This window comes from Dermochelys coriacea, chromosome 12 (assembly GCF_009764565.3).
Source record: "Dermochelys coriacea isolate rDerCor1 chromosome 12, rDerCor1.pri.v4, whole genome shotgun sequence".
Taxonomy (NCBI): Eukaryota; Metazoa; Chordata; order Testudines; family Dermochelyidae; genus Dermochelys; species Dermochelys coriacea.
The window spans coordinates 10,040,156-10,060,941 of NC_050079.1; the positions used below are offsets into that span (position 1 = coordinate 10,040,156).

The 20,786-nt window shown below is 39.7% G+C and overlaps 1 protein-coding gene and 1 long non-coding RNA gene across 2 annotated transcripts in view; one reads left to right on the plus strand and one right to left on the minus strand.

Annotated features, from left to right (window-relative positions):
- LOC122456304 overlaps positions 1–1,664 on the minus strand; it is a 17,807-nt gene extending 16,143 nt beyond the window's left edge. The window contains exon 1 of the long non-coding RNA XR_006275151.1: positions 1,653–1,664. This is a non-coding gene — a long non-coding RNA (uncharacterized LOC122456304). The remainder of the gene's footprint in view (positions 1–1,652) is intronic.
- Positions 1–20,495, plus strand: part of LOC119841007 (receptor-interacting serine/threonine-protein kinase 2-like) — a 20,977-nt gene extending 482 nt beyond the window's left edge. Inside the window, exons 2-12 of the mRNA XM_038367863.2 lie at positions 2,948–3,125; positions 6,656–6,809; positions 7,051–7,206; positions 7,399–7,541; positions 9,337–9,386; positions 12,481–12,642; positions 13,554–13,639; positions 14,992–15,060; positions 15,241–15,400; positions 17,165–17,371; positions 18,728–20,495. Of these exons, the coding sequence (XP_038223791.1) occupies positions 2,948–3,125; positions 6,656–6,809; positions 7,051–7,206; positions 7,399–7,541; positions 9,337–9,386; positions 12,481–12,642; positions 13,554–13,639; positions 14,992–15,060; positions 15,241–15,400; positions 17,165–17,371; positions 18,728–18,999 (1,637 nt within the window). The 3' untranslated portion in view covers positions 19,000–20,495. The remainder of the gene's footprint in view (positions 1–2,947; positions 3,126–6,655; positions 6,810–7,050; positions 7,207–7,398; positions 7,542–9,336; positions 9,387–12,480; positions 12,643–13,553; positions 13,640–14,991; positions 15,061–15,240; positions 15,401–17,164; positions 17,372–18,727) is intronic.
- The last annotated feature ends 291 nt before the right edge of the window (positions 20,496–20,786 follow it).

Here is a 20,786-nt window from a genome sequence, read left to right on the forward strand (position 1 = left end):
AGGAGTTAAATCTCTCTACCCAGAAGAGCAGAGCTGTTGGTAGCGCAGTACCAAGAGCTTTTTTCCCAATCAAGAATCCTTTTGCATGCAATTTAGGGACTGATTCTGCCACTTTTGCTGACATTAAATAGTACCTTAATCTGTGATTAGTCCCACTGACTCTTTCTGCAATAAGCTAGTTCCCAGTGTATGTAAAGGTAGCAAAACTGGGGTTTGATTTTAAGGTCAGATCCTCACTTGATGTAAATTGGCAATTTACAGATGAGTTGAGAATCTTGCCCAAACCTCTAGATGTATGGGAGGAAATCCTGCTTCCAGCTGTAGTTCATTTGTATAAAAACAACAAGTGGTTTAGAACAGAGATGAGTGAAAACTGATGTCATTCTGGTTTTCAAAACCTCTTTTGTCAGGGTTAGATTTTGCAAAACCAAAATACGGGGGTGATTCAGATCTGGTTCTCATTTTATTTGTGCCACCAAAGTTTCAATAATTGATTCCAATTTTACCTAGTTTTCTTTTTAAGATAAAAATAAGCAAAACTAGGAGCGATTTGGAGCCGAGTCATTATTAGATTCTTTTGAACCCGAACATTTAGAGATCTGAGTAAACGGTTCTGGTTTTACACATTTTTAGAGATGAAAAATAATTTTGGTTTTGCAAACCTTTTGATTGTTTATTTTTCTCCACAGAAACCAAAACTAAATTTAGGGTGGTTCCACTTTATCCAATCCCCATAATATTTGAGGAATAAATGGTTCTTTTTTTTGCCTGTCTCTGATTTGGAAGAGCTTTGTGTAATTTTGCCCATAAAATGACAAGCCTGGCTCTGTTGGTCTCATGCCATATTGGATGTATCCTTTACAAAGTACACTGCTTGAAGCAGATGTAGGATGTGTCCTTTATAAAGTACACTGCTTGAAGCTTGAAAAAATAGATTATGTACTTAACCTCTTCATTTTGGGCATCAGAGATCTCATATGTCTGAAATCTTTCCTTCCACATAGTTGTTGCCATCCAGCTCAATAATTCGTTCACAGCAGCATAGAGAGGATCAGTCACAACCCTGCCTGCCTCTGAAGTGAGCTAACAAAGTCATTCTCAGAGGCCATCATGTAGCTCTACTGAATGAGTGCCTTGTTCTAATAGTTCCTGCAGGAACTACAGCTAGTGCCTTCGGATTCAGTCTAGAATGTTGATGTTTAAAATAAAAAGCAAAAGGTCTAACTCATCTTGTTGCATCAAACTTACATTAGACTGGGAAATTTTATTGATCAACCAATGGACATTTTAGTCTGATTATTATATGAATTAGGGTAGCACTTGGAGGCATTAATTGAGTTTGGGACCCCATTGTGCTTTAGGTCAGGGGTTCTCAACCTTTTCCTTTCTCAGCTCCCCTCCCTCCCCACCAACATGCTATAAAAATTCCATGGCCCATCTGCACCACAAAAACTGTTTTTTTCTGCATATAAAAGGGCCAGTGTTAGGGGGTAGCAAGCAGGGAAATTGCCTGGGGCCCCGTGCCACAGGGGGCCCTGTGAAGTTAAGTTGCTCAGGCTTCGGCTTCAGCCCTGGGCCCTAGCAAGTCTAATGCTGGCCCTGCTTGGCGGACCCCATGAAACCTGCTTGTGGCCCCCGAGAGGACCCCAGACCCCTGGTTGAGAACCACTGAGCTAGGTGATATCAATATACAGTGTAACAGCCACACCCTGCTCGGAAGACCTTGCAATTTAATTAGGCAAAATAGACAAAGGATAAAATAAAGGTGTGTGGTTATCCCCATTTTGTAGATGCTCGGCTGAGTCACTGAGAGATTGTGATTTGCTCAGGATCACACAGGCTTTCTATGGCAGAGCTGGGAACTAGAACCAGATCTCCTGCATCCCAGTTTAATGCCTTAACCACAAGACCACACTTTAGCTGAACCCCCAACTTAAAAAGAGAGTTCTCAACTTACACCCCTTACTCACTACTTAAATCTGCAGTTTAAAGCAGCATTAATTCCTTCATGGCTTTCTTTGTGGCAATCTGCTGAGTCTGAGGGGAGCATTCCATTTTGAGCTCTTATGACCCTCTGATCTCCAACCATGCAGTAGTCTCATAAACGGACTTCTGAAGACCCTTTTCTTCCCTCTCTGTTTTCCTTGTCTCAGCTCTGTCTGTTCTTGTTGCTTTCTTTCAGCACTAAGTATAGGGGAGCTTTAAGCTCATTATATTTTTAAAACATCCTCACCTGTTATTAATAACACCTGACTCAGACATTAACACAAAGTGGCTGTGTGGGAGGTTGTTATCTCTAGTCAATGGGTATTAAGGCACATATGCACGTGGCCCTAGAGATCTACTATATATAAATGATGGGCCAAATTTTCTGCTGCTATAAATGGGCACAGCTCCACTGGCATCAGCAGGGTTTTGCCAATATACTGCCGCAGTGAATTTGGCCTTTTGTTTTGCTGTTCTGTCGACATACAGTATCCTAGTAAATAATGGCACATCTGTAAAGGGCATGCTTCTGGAGGTAGATTGGAATGGATTACTGCGTTATTACTGTTTCTCATGGGAATTATCTTTCTGCCCAGCATGGAACTATAAGAATTTTAATCTGTTGTTTCCCCAAATTATAACATTATCCTGGGAAATCAAGCATTGTATTATATTAATGTAAATAGTGCCCCCATATTTCCAGGTGATTATAATGGGAAATGGCCACAATATTGAGCACTTAGCACCTCATACTTACAAATGGTAAGTAAACCTCAGGATGCCCCTGTGTGGTAAGTAAAATTTTTCCCTATCTTTAAAGGACAATTTGACCCAGAGCATGGTAATACAAAGCCTTCTGAGTGAGGGTGAAGAGTAGTTTGGGGAACAAAGAGTGGTGTAATTTCAGTGTACCTTAGCAATGACAGCAAAAGCAAATCTAAGGAGGTCTGTTTTTCTTCAGTTCTCTCCCCCAATAAACGGCAGAAAATGGCCAATCTGATGCCCGTAATAGCCCAGGAAGAGCTGGATCACTTTATCTTCACCAGGACAAGTTCTGGCTTCGCCCTCAAAGCCTTTCATGCTCCTCAGAACATTAACATATCACTGAAGCTGCTGAGCAGCCAGAATACAACAGAGAGGTAGGTGTCATATTTGATTTACTATATAAACAGCTCAGGACAGTAGTGCAAAGAGGGTACCAGCATTTCTGACCCCAGTTAACCTTTCCACTTCATTGATCCCAACTGATTAACAGAGACAAAGTGAAAGAAATACATTGAATTGCACTAGGTGAGCAATTTGACATATGTAATGACAATGGGGCTTGATCCTGCAGTCATTATTAATTCTGTTGTGATTGCATCAAAGGGCTCCAATCCAGGTTCAGTGCACCATTGTACTATGCACAAAACAAACACCACAAAAAGCTCACAATCTAAGTTTTAGACAAAACATGATAGGTGAATAAATGGACACATACAAGAAGAAAGGGAGAATGGACAATTGCAGTAGAGATAGGATTGAGTGCATATATTAGTCATAACCACGGACTCTGTCACAAATGGACATCAGCCTAACACTCACATAACTTCAATTTATTTCACTGGAGTCACAGGCATATAGGGATTTTGAGGTCAAGTCCATACTATTTTTTTAATGGTGTGGGACCAAATCATTCTAGTGAATGCACTCATTAGGCTCTCAGTTTCTTGAAAGGGCATCCAAGAGCAAAACATGGCCTTTTTAGTATCTGAGAAGTCTAGATCCTTAGCTGCTTTTTGTAGGAGGTATGCTTAAGCTGAAAAATTCAGATTTCAAATATCTTAAAGTAGTATATGGAGAGGTTGGTTTTTCCAAAACAAAGACAGGAACAATTTATCTAATCCAAGTCGGATTTCAAACATCCCCTAAAATTCTGTGGGTGCTTGCATCCAAGGTTTCCATGTCTGGTCTTTGGTTGTGCTTGAGTCTAAATTCTTTCGTTTATGGCATTCAAATTTGAATCTTGAAACAAGAACTAGTCTGTCTTTAGTGATGACCTCTATAGGGCTCAGGGCCCAGATCCAAATCCTACTGACTTCAATGGAAAGACTTCTGTGGAGGTTGGATCAGGCCCAAAATGAATTAAGTTTGAGTGTTCTGCTTTTTTATTTTTTAAATTCAATAGAAGTGCAACAATTTACTAATCTAAAATAAGAAATATATTTATTTGGTAGTTTTTTCTAAAAGGCTTGCCCTCTTTCCCCTGTGTGCCCCCCATCTTTTGTTTAAATAAAAAAAAAGGTTAAATCAGACAACAAAAACTAATAATTTATTTTTCCTTTCTGGATTTAAAGTGTTGCTCTAGTTATAAAAGTGATTATGGAAAAATGAACCTTCTTACTCATATCTGCTCTTTAAGTGTCAGGTCTCTGTTTGGTTTTTTTCCCCCACTATTACCACTGTAGAGTGAACCAGCAATGAGAACAAGATGGATTCTATCCTACCCATCATTTGAACTGGTAATCTAGTTCCAATGGTAGAAATCCATATTGTTAGTAATGATATTAAGAGGTAGAAATAAGCACAATTTGTATATAAACTTTGGAGCCACAGTTTATTTATAAACATGGGCATTACCATACTGAATATCCATTATGTTTGCAATGGAAAGGCTGTTTTCCTTCTTTAAAAAAGAACCCAGCTTGGACTACCTGACCTGATTTTTCTAAACAATGCATGTTCAACTGTATTCGTGAAAAGTGCTTGCACAGCTGCACATCTAAACTTGAGTGTGCTGTTCCTGCCATTGCCCGTGCAATATCCATTCACAAATATATTTGATCTGGAAATTAGTGACCCCAAATATGGAACCCACAGTGTAATTTTTAGTCACTTCTCCCTATAACTGCATTTTTATATACTTCCCTGAATTGTATATCACATGAATACCAGAGAGGATTCCAACAAAAAGCAAAAATACAGGAAGCAACTTTTACTATGATAGGACTGGGCTACAGCAGTTAGTCCCTGTCTTACATTTCCACCGTGTATTTCACAGTATTGTGCTCCAGCAGAAGGGAAGTTACCAGCAGCCTCTTGGGCACAGGCAAGCAGTGTTGGGCTGTGTAATGGTAGGTGAGAAATTTGATCCACACCTGCTTAAAATAGTTTTTAGAGAATTTTTCTAAGAGTCTCCCTCCCCTGTTAGCAGTTGCGGGGGAGGGGGGAGTGGGAACAGGAGCTCGTTTGAAAAACAGATGCTAGTTTGAGGAGTTGTCAGATATCTCCCAATCTCTTACACAAGTACATCGGATAGACCAGGAAATGGGTATCAGTTCAGGGATCAAAGAGTCTCCTGCATGCTGCTGAGGCTGTTCAAGGACCAGGAGCCATTGCATACAGTTAGGAAGCAAATACTACAGGGGTCCAGCGTGTTAGCATTACCAATAGTGTCATCAGGCCAAATCCTGATGTCTTTACTAGTTTTTACTTAGGTATACTCTCACTGAAGTCAATGAGGCCTTCACTGAGTTCAATGGAAGTTTGTTGAAGCATGAGGAATCGAAGTTAAGATCTTAAGATTTATCAAAGAGTATCTACTGCAATAAATATATCCTACAGCCTAAAAACATAAAGAACAGAATAGCAAATCTGTGATTTATATGGTGTGCAATGTTTGGGACTGAATTAAGTTCCCAGACTTTGGAAGAGTTGGGATCAGAAGCCAAACTATCAGCTGGACCCTCTTCCTAAATATACAGATTTGTTTTTCAGCAGGAAACACTAACTGGGTTAGTCTTTAAAATAATGACAGGGGTTGAAATCCTGGTCCCATTGAATTTTACCATTAATTTCTATGGGCTGAAGATTTCATGCAAAGAATCAGCAATTCAGAAAATATTGCAGATGGGATCATATTTTTAAAGTTAAATGCAAGTTAGGGAGGAGTGATCCTGTAGCAGAACCAGTTCATTTATCTTCCTTGAAACTGAATATTCTGATCTGATCCACAGATCAGTGCTACCATTGTACAACTGAACAAAGAAGTTATTGTCTGAAGTTCTCAAATAGTCTCTATCTTCTACCGATTAGCAAAATCTGGTTTCCTTAGACTTCTTAAAATACATCCCGCTGGAATTTAAGAATAAATCCAGTCTGAGTAGAAGTATATGCAGCTCCACGAAGTCCCTAAAGTTACACCTACCACTTACACTAGGTCTGAATTTGGCCTCATGGCTTTACCTTTTCTCTGATGTGGTTTGATCCCATCCATACAGGCAAGACAGACTATGACTGAAGCCGGTAGAATTTGCAGTGTAGAAGGAACATCACTGATAGCATAAGGAAAGCATATTTTTAGGGGAAAGGCAGGAAAAAAAATCAGTTCAGAGCGGTAATTTTTTCAGTTAGTTTAACTATCCCAAACATTCTTCCTGCCCTTGCATTTTAGATCCTGATAAATATATATTTGATACTAATGAAACTAGCTTCTTTCTCGTACATTTTACAGTTTTAATGTGAAAGATGTTTTGTAGTCAAGAAAACATTGTTGGTATTAAGCACCAGATAATGGTAGTGGTGGGAAAACTCTACCAAGTCATCCATCTTTCCATATCACACAGTATGACTGTTACTCAGCATGTCTGTCTGAAATGCTACTTCTTTATCCCTTGTTCTCTGTTTGCAGTGAGTTGAAGGTGCTACTCCAAGATGTAGCAAACACACAACGCATTCAGTCTGAACAGCTCCTGCCTTCTCTTGGGATCTACCAATCTCAGGGACTTCTGGGGGTTGTGACTGAATGGATGTGCAATGGATCCCTCCACTCACTCATCCATGAGGTAAGGAAGAGTAGGGATCTTTTAGAGGGGCTCCTTTATGGGTGTTAAAATTGTTTATAAGCTAGGGCAATAATAAAAAGAGCAAACTGTACCTCAATTATGGGTATTAATTTTGCAATAGCGTTGCTAATACTTTTCATTTGTAGATCTCAATAGATAGTGTGAATAATGACTGCTTTATAATTCTAAAAGATGTATACATATCATGGAATATTACACTGAAATGAATGTTGATTTTTAGCACCACCTGTACCCAGAATTGCCTTTTCCTCTACTCATGCGGATTTTGTCAGATGTGGCTGATGGATTATATCATCTCCATAGACTAGACCCTCCTCTTCTGCACTACAGCCTGAAACCCTCCAATGTCCTTTTGGATACACAATACAGAGCTAAGGTGAGGACGTTTTGAACTTAGCTTTTTGTCTTCATTACTTTCTTGACATGAAACCAGAACAATTTCTCCAAAGGTATGCTTGATTATAGGATTATTTATCAGGCATCTATCCTAACATAAAATATCAGATCAATATTTGATACCAATAATGCCATATTGTTGCTACAATTCACCATTCACCCTTACCTACAGATAACAGATTATGGTCTAACCTCCTGGAGGAAGCAGCAAAGATCAGTCCTGCAGAACTGCAATAGAAGCTGCTGGGATTTGATATACCTCTCTCCTGAAATACTTGAAGGAGGTGTGCCCTCACAAGAAGGAGATATTTACAGGTTAGTACAGGTTTTTAAAGGAAAGTTATAGCTAAAGGAGACCTACTTCTTGAGAGCAATTCACATAGAATTGAATTTAATGTTTCTTTCAAGAAAATATTGTAAAATTGTACTACAATGAAACAAACCTACCGGTCACAGTGTTCCATTCAAATAACAGCTGTTACACATATCATATCTGCATAACATTCCAGACTAGGAATATTGCATCATTTAGTTAAACTTGAAATTCCTAATGTTTGAAGGAAATTATTTCAATACAATTTGTTATATTAAAAATTAAGATTTATGGCCATATCTCTAGGTTAAGCAATTGCCAAACTTCAGCTTCAAAATATTAATTTTCAGTAAAAAAGTAGAAAACTGCTGCGATGACATGCTATGAAGTATATTCTCATCTTGAATTTTTGTTTTGCATATATATCCAAGTGTTTTTACACCAATATTGATGTTGATTTAAGTACATTTAAATGTTACAGTGACATATCTAGAAGTTACAAATAGAAAAAAAAAAGATGTAGAGCCCGATGCAAATTTCACTGATGTAAAGAAAGATTCATTGGGCTTTGGATCAAGCTTTAGTGGGTCAACTAGTTCATTCCCTTGTCAGTATGCTCAACACTACCAAACACTTTATAATTACTGGAAAAAAAAAAGGAGGAAATGAAAAGTTTTGAAACCCATAAACGGAAATTAGGTGAGGTATTATTGGAAAATAATCTACAGAATTTAAGAGCAAGGCTTTCCCCTGAAACAGAATTCTAGCTGGTCTTTGTATAAGGACAGCTCAGTTGGAAACTGAAATATAACAGTATGCAAAAATGGAAATCCTGCCAATAAGGAAGGACTTAGTGCAGGGGTGGGCAAACCTTTTGGCCCAAGGGCTACTGGGCCAATTTCCCTGGGTGGGGAAATTGTATGCAGGGCCATGAATGTAGGGCTGGGGGTTGGGATGCAGGAGGGAGTGCAGGGTGTGGAAGGGGGAGCGGGGTGCAGGAGAGGGCTCAGGGCAGGGGTTTGGGGTCCAGGAGGGGTGTGGGATGCTGCAAGGAGCTCAGGGCAGGGGGTTGGGGGCTCAGGGCAGGGGGTTGTGGTGTAGGAGGGAGTGTGGAGTGTGGGGGGGGCTCAGGGCAGGGGTTTGGGGTGCAGGAGGGGTGCAGCAAGGGGCTCAAGGCAGGGAGTTGGAGTGCAGGAGGGGTTTGGGCTCTGGCCCAACGCCACTTACCTTGAGCAGCTCTGGGGTGGCAGCAGCACGCAGCGGGGCTAAGGCAGGTACCCTGCCTGCTCTGGCCCCACGCTGCTCCTGGAAGTGGCCAGCATGTCCAGCAGTGGCTCCTGGGGGGGGGGGGGGGTGAGGCAGGCGGCTCCGCCATGCGCTGCCCTTGCCTCTGGGTACCACCCCCGAAGCTCCCATTGGCCGCAGTTCCCCGTTCCAGACCAATGGGAGCTGCAGGGGGCGGTGCCTGTGGGCGAGGGCAGCGTACAGAGCCCTCTGCTCCCCCACCTCCCTCCAGGGGCTGCAGGGACACGGTGCCAGCCGCTTCCAGGAGCGGCGCAGGGCCAGGGCAGGCAGGAAGCCTGCCTTAGCCCAGCTGTGCCATAGGGCTGGCAATCCCGCGGCCCAACTGAGAGCCCTGGATCTGGCCCGCGGGCCATAGTTTGCCCTCCCCTGACTTAGCGTAACATGGAAAATACCCTTCCCTTGAACTAATTAACTCAATTTTTCAGTAAGTAATCATAACACCAACACAGATTCCAAATTAACAAGCACAATTTCATTATTGTTTGCCTCTAGCTTTGGCATGCTATGTTGGGAAAGCTTAAGAAGACAGAAACCTTTTGAAGGTACGTATTTCTCTCTTGATGGTTAATTATCTTTTTCTGAATTTATCCTCCTCTAAGCAACATTGATACCAACAGACCTGTCTTTTCAGACCTCACTTTTACGAGGTCCCTATTACGGTGCTTGGAAGGATTAATTTTTGATCAGTAAGTGTCAGTAAATATTGATTTCAGCGTCCACATACAAACAAACAAAAATATTTCCAATGATAGTTGAAATTTACGGATAGGCAAAGTAAGACAAATGCTGCTTGATAACTTATTAGAGTTTGATTTAAAGATATTTACTTTGTATATTTTGACATGTGATGTTGGCAATTTGTGTTTGAATGGTTTTAAAACTTTAACTTTTTGAACCTCAACATCTACTGTCATTAAATAATTGTCTGACACTCCCATAATTTTGTGCAACTGTAAAAATTCAAGAACATTGGGAAAAATTTAAAAATAAACAGTATTATCTGTCAAAATTATAAAAAAAATCAAACTCTGCCAACTGTGTATCCCAATAATGCACAGTTCCATAGCTCTGCATCTCCTGAAGAGAGTCCTAGCCCCAAATGAAGATTCTTTTTGTAGAAGAAACAGACACCTTCTCAGGGGTAGCTTTAATGGCATAATTATTACTACGTACTATCTAAGCCTGTTCACTGTAGCACCCTATTAAATTGTTATTTTGAACTTTCTGCTTAACTTTAATGCATAGTGTGACAAAGCTCTGTCCTTGCCTCCATGGGTCCCGTGTTTCCTGGCAGATTTCGCTAGCCTCAGAGGCTCACTGTGACCCTGCATGTAACCCTTCTCTCTTTAGAGACAAGCTAGTATATCTATCTCCCACTACTTTTCTATAGCCATCTGGCCTTGCCCCTTACAATAGCAACAGCTCTTTGGCTTGTGACACCCAGCATACTAAAGATCACAATCCAGCATACTGACATTAGGCAGCATTTTAGGGTATGTCTACACTGGAGCTGGAGAATATAATTTCCAGTTTGAGAGACACACCTATGCTAGCTCTGATCCAACTAACAAGCTAAAAATTAAAGTGTAGCCATGGCAGCATGAGTGGTGGGAAGGGCTACCTGCTCAAGTACAATCCCAGTCAATCAGAGCTAGTGCAGGTATGCCTACTCAAGATGGAAATTACATCAGTGTAGACATGCCCTTAGTGGCAAGTAACTTGTCCAGTGAATAGAATTGAGCTTTTATACATGTTTAAAAATCAGTGAGAGTTTCAGGTCTCAAGTGGGAACTTTTAGTTCCTGCTAGACTTAAATTACTATAAAATATGCTACTTTCTGCATATTTTATACCAGAAAATGAAAATGAGGAATTTTACAGAGTTGTAGATCTTTAAAGCACTGTATAATAGACTGAAAATTACCCCCATTTTACCGATAAGGAAACTGAGGCAGTGGTAAATGATTTGTTTAACATGACAGCCAGAGCTGAGAACTAGACTCTGGAGTGCTGATTCCTGTTCCATTCTCATTCCTTTAAAGCATGGCTCCTTTTAACTTACAGTAAACATACTTTAAAGATGGATCGCTTTCTTCTGTTCTCTCGAGTTCTATGAAAGTGACAGTGCTGTATCGTGTTCCTGAATATGATCCTTCTTACTCCTTCTCTTACAGCTGATTGCTTTAACAATGAGATTTCAGTTTGAGCTGTCATATGTGAAGGAGTATGTGCCTCTGTACTTGATTATCAAACTACATTACAGTTAGTACTCTCCTCTATCTGGAAAATGGCAAGGGCTCCAGGTCTATCTACCTATGGGACTTTCTTTTTCACTACATGGTCCAAGGAAAGGAAACTACCTGCTTGCCTATAGTGCACTAAGCACTACAGAACCCAAGAATTAGGGATTTTGAAAGCAGCAAGATGTGGAACTTTTCCTGTCAATGGTTTAATGACTATTTCTATTAAATATTACTCTAAAACATGTCACATTACATTTGTATAGCACCTTTCATCCAAAAGGACCCTAAGGTTCTTTACAATTTAACACACCCATTTATTTATGAAAATCACTTCACTCACCGTCTCTCGAGTGGAACATATAACTATTCAACACACACTAACATTGCACAACCCTTTTGGACAAAAAATGAAGGATAGTGTATCCAACTAAAATTGCACAGGGAATGAAGGTAGGCAGAATGCAGTTACCCCAGCAAGAATCTGGCCATTACATCAAGGCTAGCAAACATCCTCATTTTTACAAAGAGTGCCATGATTTTACGATTTTACATCAGATTTCCCTAGTGCTTTCTCAAAATTTCCTGCAAAATTTATCAACAAATACCCCGTACACCTCATTTTCCATATGTAATGTTTCACAAGTTCAGCTTCTCATTTTCTAGTATGGATGAAAATGAGAATTACATACTTGTATATTTCAACCACTGGCTGGCTCTCAAGTACAGAATATGCAGGCATATGCCATAGGGAGAGGTGAGGGGGGCAGCATGCTGTAATTTTGCAATAACATTCATGAGTTGTGTATGTATACATGATCTCAGAATAAGCCAGTGTCTTGGCTTTGCTGATTGCAAGTCACCAAGCAGATTACTCTGTTTTTTATGTATGTAACAGCTTTCATTTCAACAGACTTTACAGGCTCAGATTAAAAATATTATGCACAATATACTCATGCAAGGCAGTGCTTTCATATTTTTTCACTGCCATTTTTTATCTGCCCAGATGAATTAGATTATTTTGTGCATGAAGGGAATAATTTTTTAAATTTGCATGCAGAATTGCATACAGAACTGTGTGGTTAGGCTTCTCACACAGTAACTATAACTGCAAATAGGGAATTTGTGCATGCAGATTACCAGTTATGCATGCATACCCAGTTGTGACTTATTGCTTAAACAACCCTTCTAACCAGAAATAAATGGACTGCTGCCAGTAGGTATAAATGAATGTTGTCACAGCTGGTCAGCTTTACTTAAGAGTGTGTTGTTGGATTTTTATTTTTTGTTTTTAAAGAGTAGTCTTAGTTTTAAAATACAGAAAATAACCTGTACTAAACATCATCTTAAAATAGTTCTGAGGGTTTTTTAAATAACATTTTTTCATTCTCTTGCAGGCAAAAAAAACCTGCTGGAAGTTGTGACAGGAGTCTGTAAAGGCCTGCGGCCTGGGACTGAAGCAGAGTATATACAGAGCAATTTGCCCCAGAGAAACAGGCTGTTACAGCTCATCAGACTGTGCTGGCACCAAGACCCAGATTACAGGCCCCAAACTGCAGGTAACATTCAGTATCTGCTCTCCCCTTGTTGTTATAACAAACAGTTTGAGTGTCCTAATTAATGCAGCATTGTTGTAGACCTGAAGCTATGTGTGAGCTCAATGGCTGGTCTCTCTCACCAACAGAAGTTGGTCCAATAAAAAGATATTACATCATCCACCTTGTCTCTTTAATGTCCTAGATCATTCTACAGTAATGATGGCACAACAGAATGCTGTAACCCCAGCGTGGGATGAAACAGTTGGGGCACTGTCACCAGAATACTGTTGTGTTTTGGTTTTGGGTTTTTTTAATACAGATGCCGTGCCCTCCTATACGGTGGTTTAGTCATTTCAAGATTTTTAGTTTAAATATAGTGTAGTAAGTTTTGCATAGATAAAGGCTAGAAATTACTGGAGATTGCCAGCTAAATTCAGTATTTGAAGAATGGCTGATTTACCTTTAACAGTCCCATCTCAAATTAATCACCATTCCCACTGGAGCAAATCCCACTGTTGGTTAAGACAGAGTAGCTGTATTATACCAGCTGAGGATCTAATCCTCTGTTTCTAAAAAGACAGCCCTGAAACATGAATGATAAACTATGGCCAAGATTTTTCAGACCTGTACACAGAAGTGTCCAACTAGTCATCCGCACATGCTTTTACAGTGATTGCTTTGTACAATCACGAATAAATTATGTACAAATATACAGATTTTTGTGTGCACATTTCTGAAAATCTGATCCTAATTTGTTTATATTAGATCAAAAAATAAAAATATATAAGGCAAAGTTACTTAGAGGTGATTTAAAAGATTTTAATATGATTGCAACAGAATAATAAAATCAGTGGAAGCACATTGGTGCATAGATATTTGCTTATTTGGATACGCATACATCCTGTATTTAAAATGCATTTTTCTTTCCAAAGAATGTGCAGAACTCTTAAAGAGAATTTTGAACACTTTTAGCAAGGAGAAGATTTCCAGTGCAATCTACAGTTTGATTGATGCAAAGGTTAGTGCAAAATTCAAATTTGGTCCCATACAATTGCATTGCCTGTGATTATCATCTTTGAAATCAAACATGAATTTGTCTCTTTGTTATTGCTTCAAAGGGCTAAAAGTTAAAATTTCAAGATCAGTCCCTAAAAGCAGATAGAGCTAAAATATGTCAATACAAGAGTTAAACTCAGCTTCAAAAGCCTAATACAGGATTCAAAAGTGAGACTCTCCATACTGTATTACTGATAAGTATGCATGAGTCACAGACAGTTGGAGGTCCCCCTTACACTGTTCTTTCAGCAGTAGCAAATAGAAGGATGGTTCTAGGTTAACCAGATGTGTTAGTGCACTAGCCTTTCATCTCTGAAGTCTCCAAGTCAGTTTCTGTCTGAGGTTACATGCAGCTTCATCCTAGTGTCCATTACCAAGGTCAATCAGGCCACCACACAACTGTGAGTGAATATTAGTCTCAGTTACATCAGGTCCAGGTCTGGGACCACAGAGCAATATCTGATGTCAGGATTGAGATCAGTTGTCAGTACAGCCTGAAGGGAAGGTAGCGCAGGATACTGATGCAGCTGGGATTTCTCATGGTACTAAACTCACAGTCTGTGAAGTGAAAATGCAAAAAGTCTCCAGGTTTTACCTCATATGGGCTGGATTCTGACTTGATGAGAATAGTTTTACATCCAGATTTTGGGAGATTTTTTTTATACCTCTTCCAAACTCAAAGTTGTAGAGGCTGCAATTTGAGAAATGGGATGTGTGATTTGCGGAAGACCAGATGTAGAAATACCCCAGAAAAGGAGAAGGAGCTCCCAGGCATTGGTCTTTGTGGTGGCATGACATTTATGACGTGATTTTGTAAGGCACCAAAAAAGCCCTAATTTCCCCAACGCCCACAGCTATGAGTATGAAATAAATACCTGTAGAGAAAGGCAAAAAAACCCAATATTGTTTCAGTAGGTAATAGAACTGTACTCTGGGTGATTTTATTCCTAGCTGCAGATCATGTGGTGTATGTGCCTGATATTTTGGCAGTACTTCCATGAATATTCACAGGTTTCAGAGTAGCAGCCGTGTTAGTCTGTATTCGCAAAAAGAAAAGAAGTACTTGTGGCACCTTAGAGACTAACAAATTTATTAGAGCATAAGCTTTCGTGAGCTACAGCTCACTTCATCCGATGCATCCGATGAAGTGAGCTGTAGCTCACGAAAGCTTATGCTCTAATAAATTTGTTAGTCTCTAAGGTGCCACAAGTACTCCTTTTCTTTTCATGAATATTCAATGTATGATTTTTTTAGTCTCATTTGGACTGAATGTTGTGTATATTTTACTAAGTTAATGTATTTTTTTTGTTTCAGGAGAGAGCAGTAAATGCCTGCAAAGGCTCAGTTCCACACGTGCTTCAGACACATGTGCACAATCTAGAGGTAAGCAAACTGCGTTTTCTTACATATGCACTTGGGGAGGAAAATTTTCCAAGCGTATCTAAGTCCCATTATCAAAAGTGACTTAGGCACTTAGACTCCCTAAGGGAGGCTGCCTAGTAAGGCAGGTCTTTTCTATCAAGAAGATAGAAGTAATTTCTTATCCATTTTCATCCCTGTCAGGTCCTCTGTGCACAGAAAAACAGCAACCGGCTTATCGACAAGAGAGTCCCTCTAACAGCACAGAGATTGTCAACTGTTCTTGACAGGCCTGCAGGAAGAGAGAAGGCTAATCAGATGGCACTTGCAGATATCACAGTGCTAAACACAACACAAAAAAGAGGTATGCAGGACTGAGATCATCTTAAGATATTTTTACCTCTAAGTACTATAAAAATATTAAACAATTATTTGTTGGCTCAGTGTCCATAAAAACATGCCAAATGTCTCCCTCTTCAGAGTGCAACTGTGATATAACTCTTGATATAACCAGAGCAACAGAGTCCACTACAGTTGAAGAGTCTACCTTGAGAACTGCAGCGGTGCAAGATTTTTGCAACTGTTCCTCTATTGGGAGAATTCATAGCTAGCCAGTGTATTCCCATACCTGAGTGGACATTCACTGGGTTCAGTGGGCTAAACCAGGCAGCCATAGAATTTGCTGATTTAGTGTATACTCTGAACACCCTCCACTAGTCAGACACCTGTGGTGCTCTGACCATAACTTAAAGCTGCCTTTCCCTGGCATTTCAAGAACTGCCTGCTCTTCCCCAGAGAGCAAATCCATCCTGGGTCTAGTGGACCCTGCTGGAACAGAGAGGTGCAATTTCTTTTGTCTTTGTCACCATGAGTGAATCTAGCCCTCTACAAAGGTACTTATATTGCCCTCAATCACCTCAGTACTTTTCTCTGCTTTCTAATACCTGCTGTCAAATGTCTTCACATTAGAAAGTAATTGCTTTGGAAGAGTCCCATCTCTTCAGAAGTCCATGAATGATTCATGTTAGCCATTCCTACCTAACCATAGCCTTCTGTTTTTCCACTGTGGGCTTGTCTTGGCAAACGTTTGACAAAGTATTTAAATCTATGTGTGTTTCATGTATATAAGCAGACTGGAGGTGCTGACAAACATTTCTTCTTTGTTCTTTGATGGTTTTGTTTACAAGATCTGAGCCACAGAAAATCTATTATCTATCTTTGGTGACATCTGAATACATGGGACTTATGATACATGTTTCTTAATACTTAGTACTGAAATAGATTAGTGGCTGTTCCTTTTGGGTAGAACAGGATTTTCCTCAACTTCATCCACAAATTTACAGAAGTCCACAACTATAATTAACAAGTTAAAAGGACACTCACAACTTCGATGTAGCCCAAAGTTTACATTTTTAAAAACCTTTTATAAAATCTACAACCCACAGAAGAGTTTCTAGAATTAAAATCCAGTTGAAACATTTGAGCTAGACATTCGACTGCAATGTTATTAATTTATTTGTATCAGGGATGCTTCATCAAGGACCAGGGCTCCATTGTGCTAGATGCTGAACAAACATATTACAAAAAAAGATTGTAGCTCTTTGGGGCAGGAACAAAGTATGAGACCCAAACACTGCAGCACCAACAAGCTGACTAAAAAAAAGTGATTGACAAGATAAAAAAAATTTCCACTTTTAATTCAGTAACCCATGCAAATTCTTTTTGCAATATATGATTTAAATTTAGTGTCCCTTATACATTTCTAATTTTACAAATAAAAATTTATTATTTGGCCATTATACAACAGTCCCATTATGTGTAGTGTAACAGAGGTGGTATGCTGCATGAAAAGATGATGCTCCGCTCCTGGGAATTCATCATTCATACTTTTGCATAAAACAATTTTCTTAAAGTTTGAGAGATGGAGTATGTACATAACAAATGTCAAAACTTCATAAGAGGGAGGATCTAGCAGCAAGTGTTCACAGGATGTAATATTTACAGACAAGTTAGTCCTCTAAACTCTGTTTTAATTAGAGATCCAGAACTATCCATTGATGAATCTCTATTATGTTCAGCTTTAGTCCAGTTTAAAAGTCTTATCTCACCCATCTTTATTTGTTCACAGCTCATCCAGGCAGTAGAGAATCAGCTCTGCAGCATTCCTTTCCCACTCCTTGCACCTCTGATCCACATGTAGGCAGAGAAGATGGTGGTCAGTGTCAAAGGGACCCAAAGGTGTGGCGGCAGCAGCCACTACAGTTATTGCTGCCACCTGAGCACAGCCCCCATCATAGCCAATTTCAAAGCACACAGTGTGAACGAACATTAACAGGTGAGATTCCAAAGAAAAGGCTGATCCTTTCTTAAAGTCGAGTTTCGTCCAAAAAACAGAAGCTAATAGCAATGTGGTATAGTAATATTCTACTTTGCCACACTTTACCCAATGTCTCAGATAAAAACTGTACTTTGGCCATACTCTTGTGTATTTACTGGTAATTAGTGTAACTTCTCTGAAGCTGGTACTTGCCATTGTAAGAAACAGGATACTGGACTAGATGGAACATGAGTCTGCTCCGTTTGGCAATTCCTGTGTTACTAAAAGCTCAGAGTTTGGCCTTCAAAGCGAACTTTTGTTCAGAATAGGCACATTGTTCAGAAGTCAACTTTCACTAGAAAGGGGTCTAAAGAAAAACCTCACAAAAATACAGCAAGTTTTGTGGTGAAATAGGCCCACTGAGTTTATAACAAATGGGGGGGAAATCTATTGTATGCAGTTTAACCTTTCATTGTGACAATTTCTCACACCTCCAGCAAGTTAGTTCTTGGGGATGCAAAAGATTAGTTGGAAAAAGACTTCCCCTCCACCTTGTTTTTATACTTTCTTTGGGCTAGACACATAAAAGGCTTCAATCTTCCTACTGAGCAGCTGTGAATAAGGCTGACTTTTGGTCTCTGAAAGCTGTCTCTTTTTTCCATAATGAAAAAGTTTGTAAAAAACAAGTTTTTCACTTTGACAAATTGAACCATGGTGATCTCCAACAAGCTGGACATTCTTCTGATCTACTGGATGCTGGGGACATGGTTTCTGGGCAAACCAACAAAAGACTTCCTGCAAACTAAGACAATTCAACCCATGGCCCAATTGGTAACAGACTAGGAAGACTGAGGCATGGTGCAGGTGACCTTTTCTGATTTCCTTTCCCTTACTGGAAGGGCAGCCTAATGCAGAGTTTCTGCATAGATCTGGTTTTGGTGTATGCACCTGCTAAGATGCTCCCATCTCCCACTGAAGCAATGAAAGTATTGAACAGTACAATCCTTCAGATCTGCCTATGGTGCCTTCTGCTCTTCCATCCTCTATTGAGTAGACTAATACTCTCTAGACATAGCTAAACTACTTTACATAACAGTTATACAGATGATAGATTACCAGGATCAGACCTGGGAATCCCCTCCCCTTAAGTCATCTTGCTCACTAAATATTATTTTCTGTGGTCTGGATCTATGATCAATGCTAGTTTTGAACAAAGACTGCAAGTAAATGAACTCTTCATCAGCTCCTGTTGCTCCACTGAATTTACATTTCTATTAGTCACTTCATTCTTGACAATAATGCTGCCACTAGCTAACAGTTTAATGAAAAAGTCTGACAGTTTGGCATATCTAATTTTGTTCCTTTTTATTCAAGGTCCTTGCTGCAAAGGCAACTGCTGCCAGATCCTAGCCTGTGGGCGACAGACTATCTTGAGCTGCATGACAGAAGGGCGCCTCAACCACATCCTTGATGTCCTTCGCTCCCAGCGAGTGTTGTCTAAAATGGACTATGAAATGATCACCTCTTTCCCCACCCTGACCAGCCGTGCTCGTGCTTTGTTGGACACTTGCCTCTGCCTTGGAGAGGGGGCAGCTCAGATTGTAGTGACTGTGCTCTCAACTAGCAAATGTAGCCCTCTGGTATGAGGCAGCCACATCACAGACAGCCCTGCTAAATTAAATAGACGACTGCAGTGACTTAAGTTATTTTTCATGACTTATTTCATGGATCGGTGCACTGGTAACGTGGAATGACATTAATTCATGTTCATTTCTCATTACCCACTGACTAAAAAGTCTGTTCCTTTTTCTACTGCTCATTGACTTTAGTCCTCTAAGAGTTCGAGACACCCATTGCCTGCAGAAATAACAGAGCCTGGCAATATATATTCCAACTTGGACCTCTGAGATGGTAGGATTATGGGAGTATGCCAGAGTCTAGTTCAAGTCACATGTCACTTATTATTTCCCGGTTTCTTAATGGAGGTAAATTGATTGTGACTTATTGGTGGATGGCCGAGAGGAAGGCTGGTGCTAAGCTCTTCCAAGTCTGAAAGGCACTTAAAGATGGGCTGTTGCCTGGGAAGGAAGAAATAAGCTGCTTTTGCCAACAGCCAAGAACAGCCAAGCAAGCTGTTGCAGTGAAAGTGAAAATCATTAAGGAATAAGTTTTCAGGATCTCTTCAAATGAGCTTCTTACATTTAACATCTTGCAAATTGAACCATTTTTAAAAAATTTTTCTTGTACAAATGCTCATTTGTCCTTGTAAACTGGTACACTTACATTTTAGCAGGTGCAAATTCAGAGACTCTTTTGAAATAAAATGGCCTTAACCAGGTTAAAGTTACCAGGATACAGCATGTTAACGTTGTTCAGTTTATGAATGTTACAGGTATAGAATGTGACGTTAACCTGTAAGATAAGAGATGCCAAACTGACCACTTTGGAAGGACAGTTCCATTGAACTGTAAACAAAGATACTAACATCAAAGATTATCTTTGTTAAAATGAAAATGAAGTGCACAAGGTGTCTCCATTCAAAAACACAGTGGGATGCCTGCAATATTCACAGCACTGGATAAGCTCAAGAACATTATCATTACAAGATATATAGATATTTCAGATGCCAAGCTACATTGTTTTGTTTTACTACATTGCAATTGTTCTTTTCTTTTCCAAGATGTTCAATTAATCCTATGGTTTGATGTGTTGGAATTTTAAAGGCAGCAGTAGAGTGTTTTAAGGTATATTTATACACGGGATTATTTATTCCACATGATATAATTTGAAATCAATGCTTTAGAAGTTTTAAAATAAACATTTTAGAAAATTCAGTCAAACTGTCCTAAGGTTGTTTTGTGACTATAAAAATGGCTAAAATTTAAAGCAGTGTCAAAGTGTGTTAGAAATGTCATTTTTTACTTTATTAAGGGGGCCAACTTTCTAGCTCCTAGAAGTTTAATGTTTCATGCTACATTTTAAATGAGAGACTTCTATTTCTCCGACAGACCATAGAACAGCTTTTGGTACAACATAGGACTGTTGTCACTGGTCAAAAAAGGAAAGAGTCCCTCCGCTGTATTCCTTCCTTCTGTGAAAGGAAGCACAATTGTCAAGACTGAAATATCAGGAATCCATTCAACTGTTCACAAAAAGCCAGTCGGAGAACACTTCAATCTCTTTGGTCACTCGATTACAGACCGAAAAGTGAAATTCTTCAACTAAAAAGCTTCAGAAACAGACTCCAATGAGAGACTGCTGAATTGGAATTAATTTGCAAACTGGATACAATTAACTTGGGCTTGAATAGAGACTGGGAGTGGATGGGTCATTACACAAAGTAAAACTATTTCCCCATGTTATTTCCCCCACCCCCCACTCTTCCTCAGACGTTCTTGTCAACTGCTGGAAATGGCCCACCTTGATTATCACC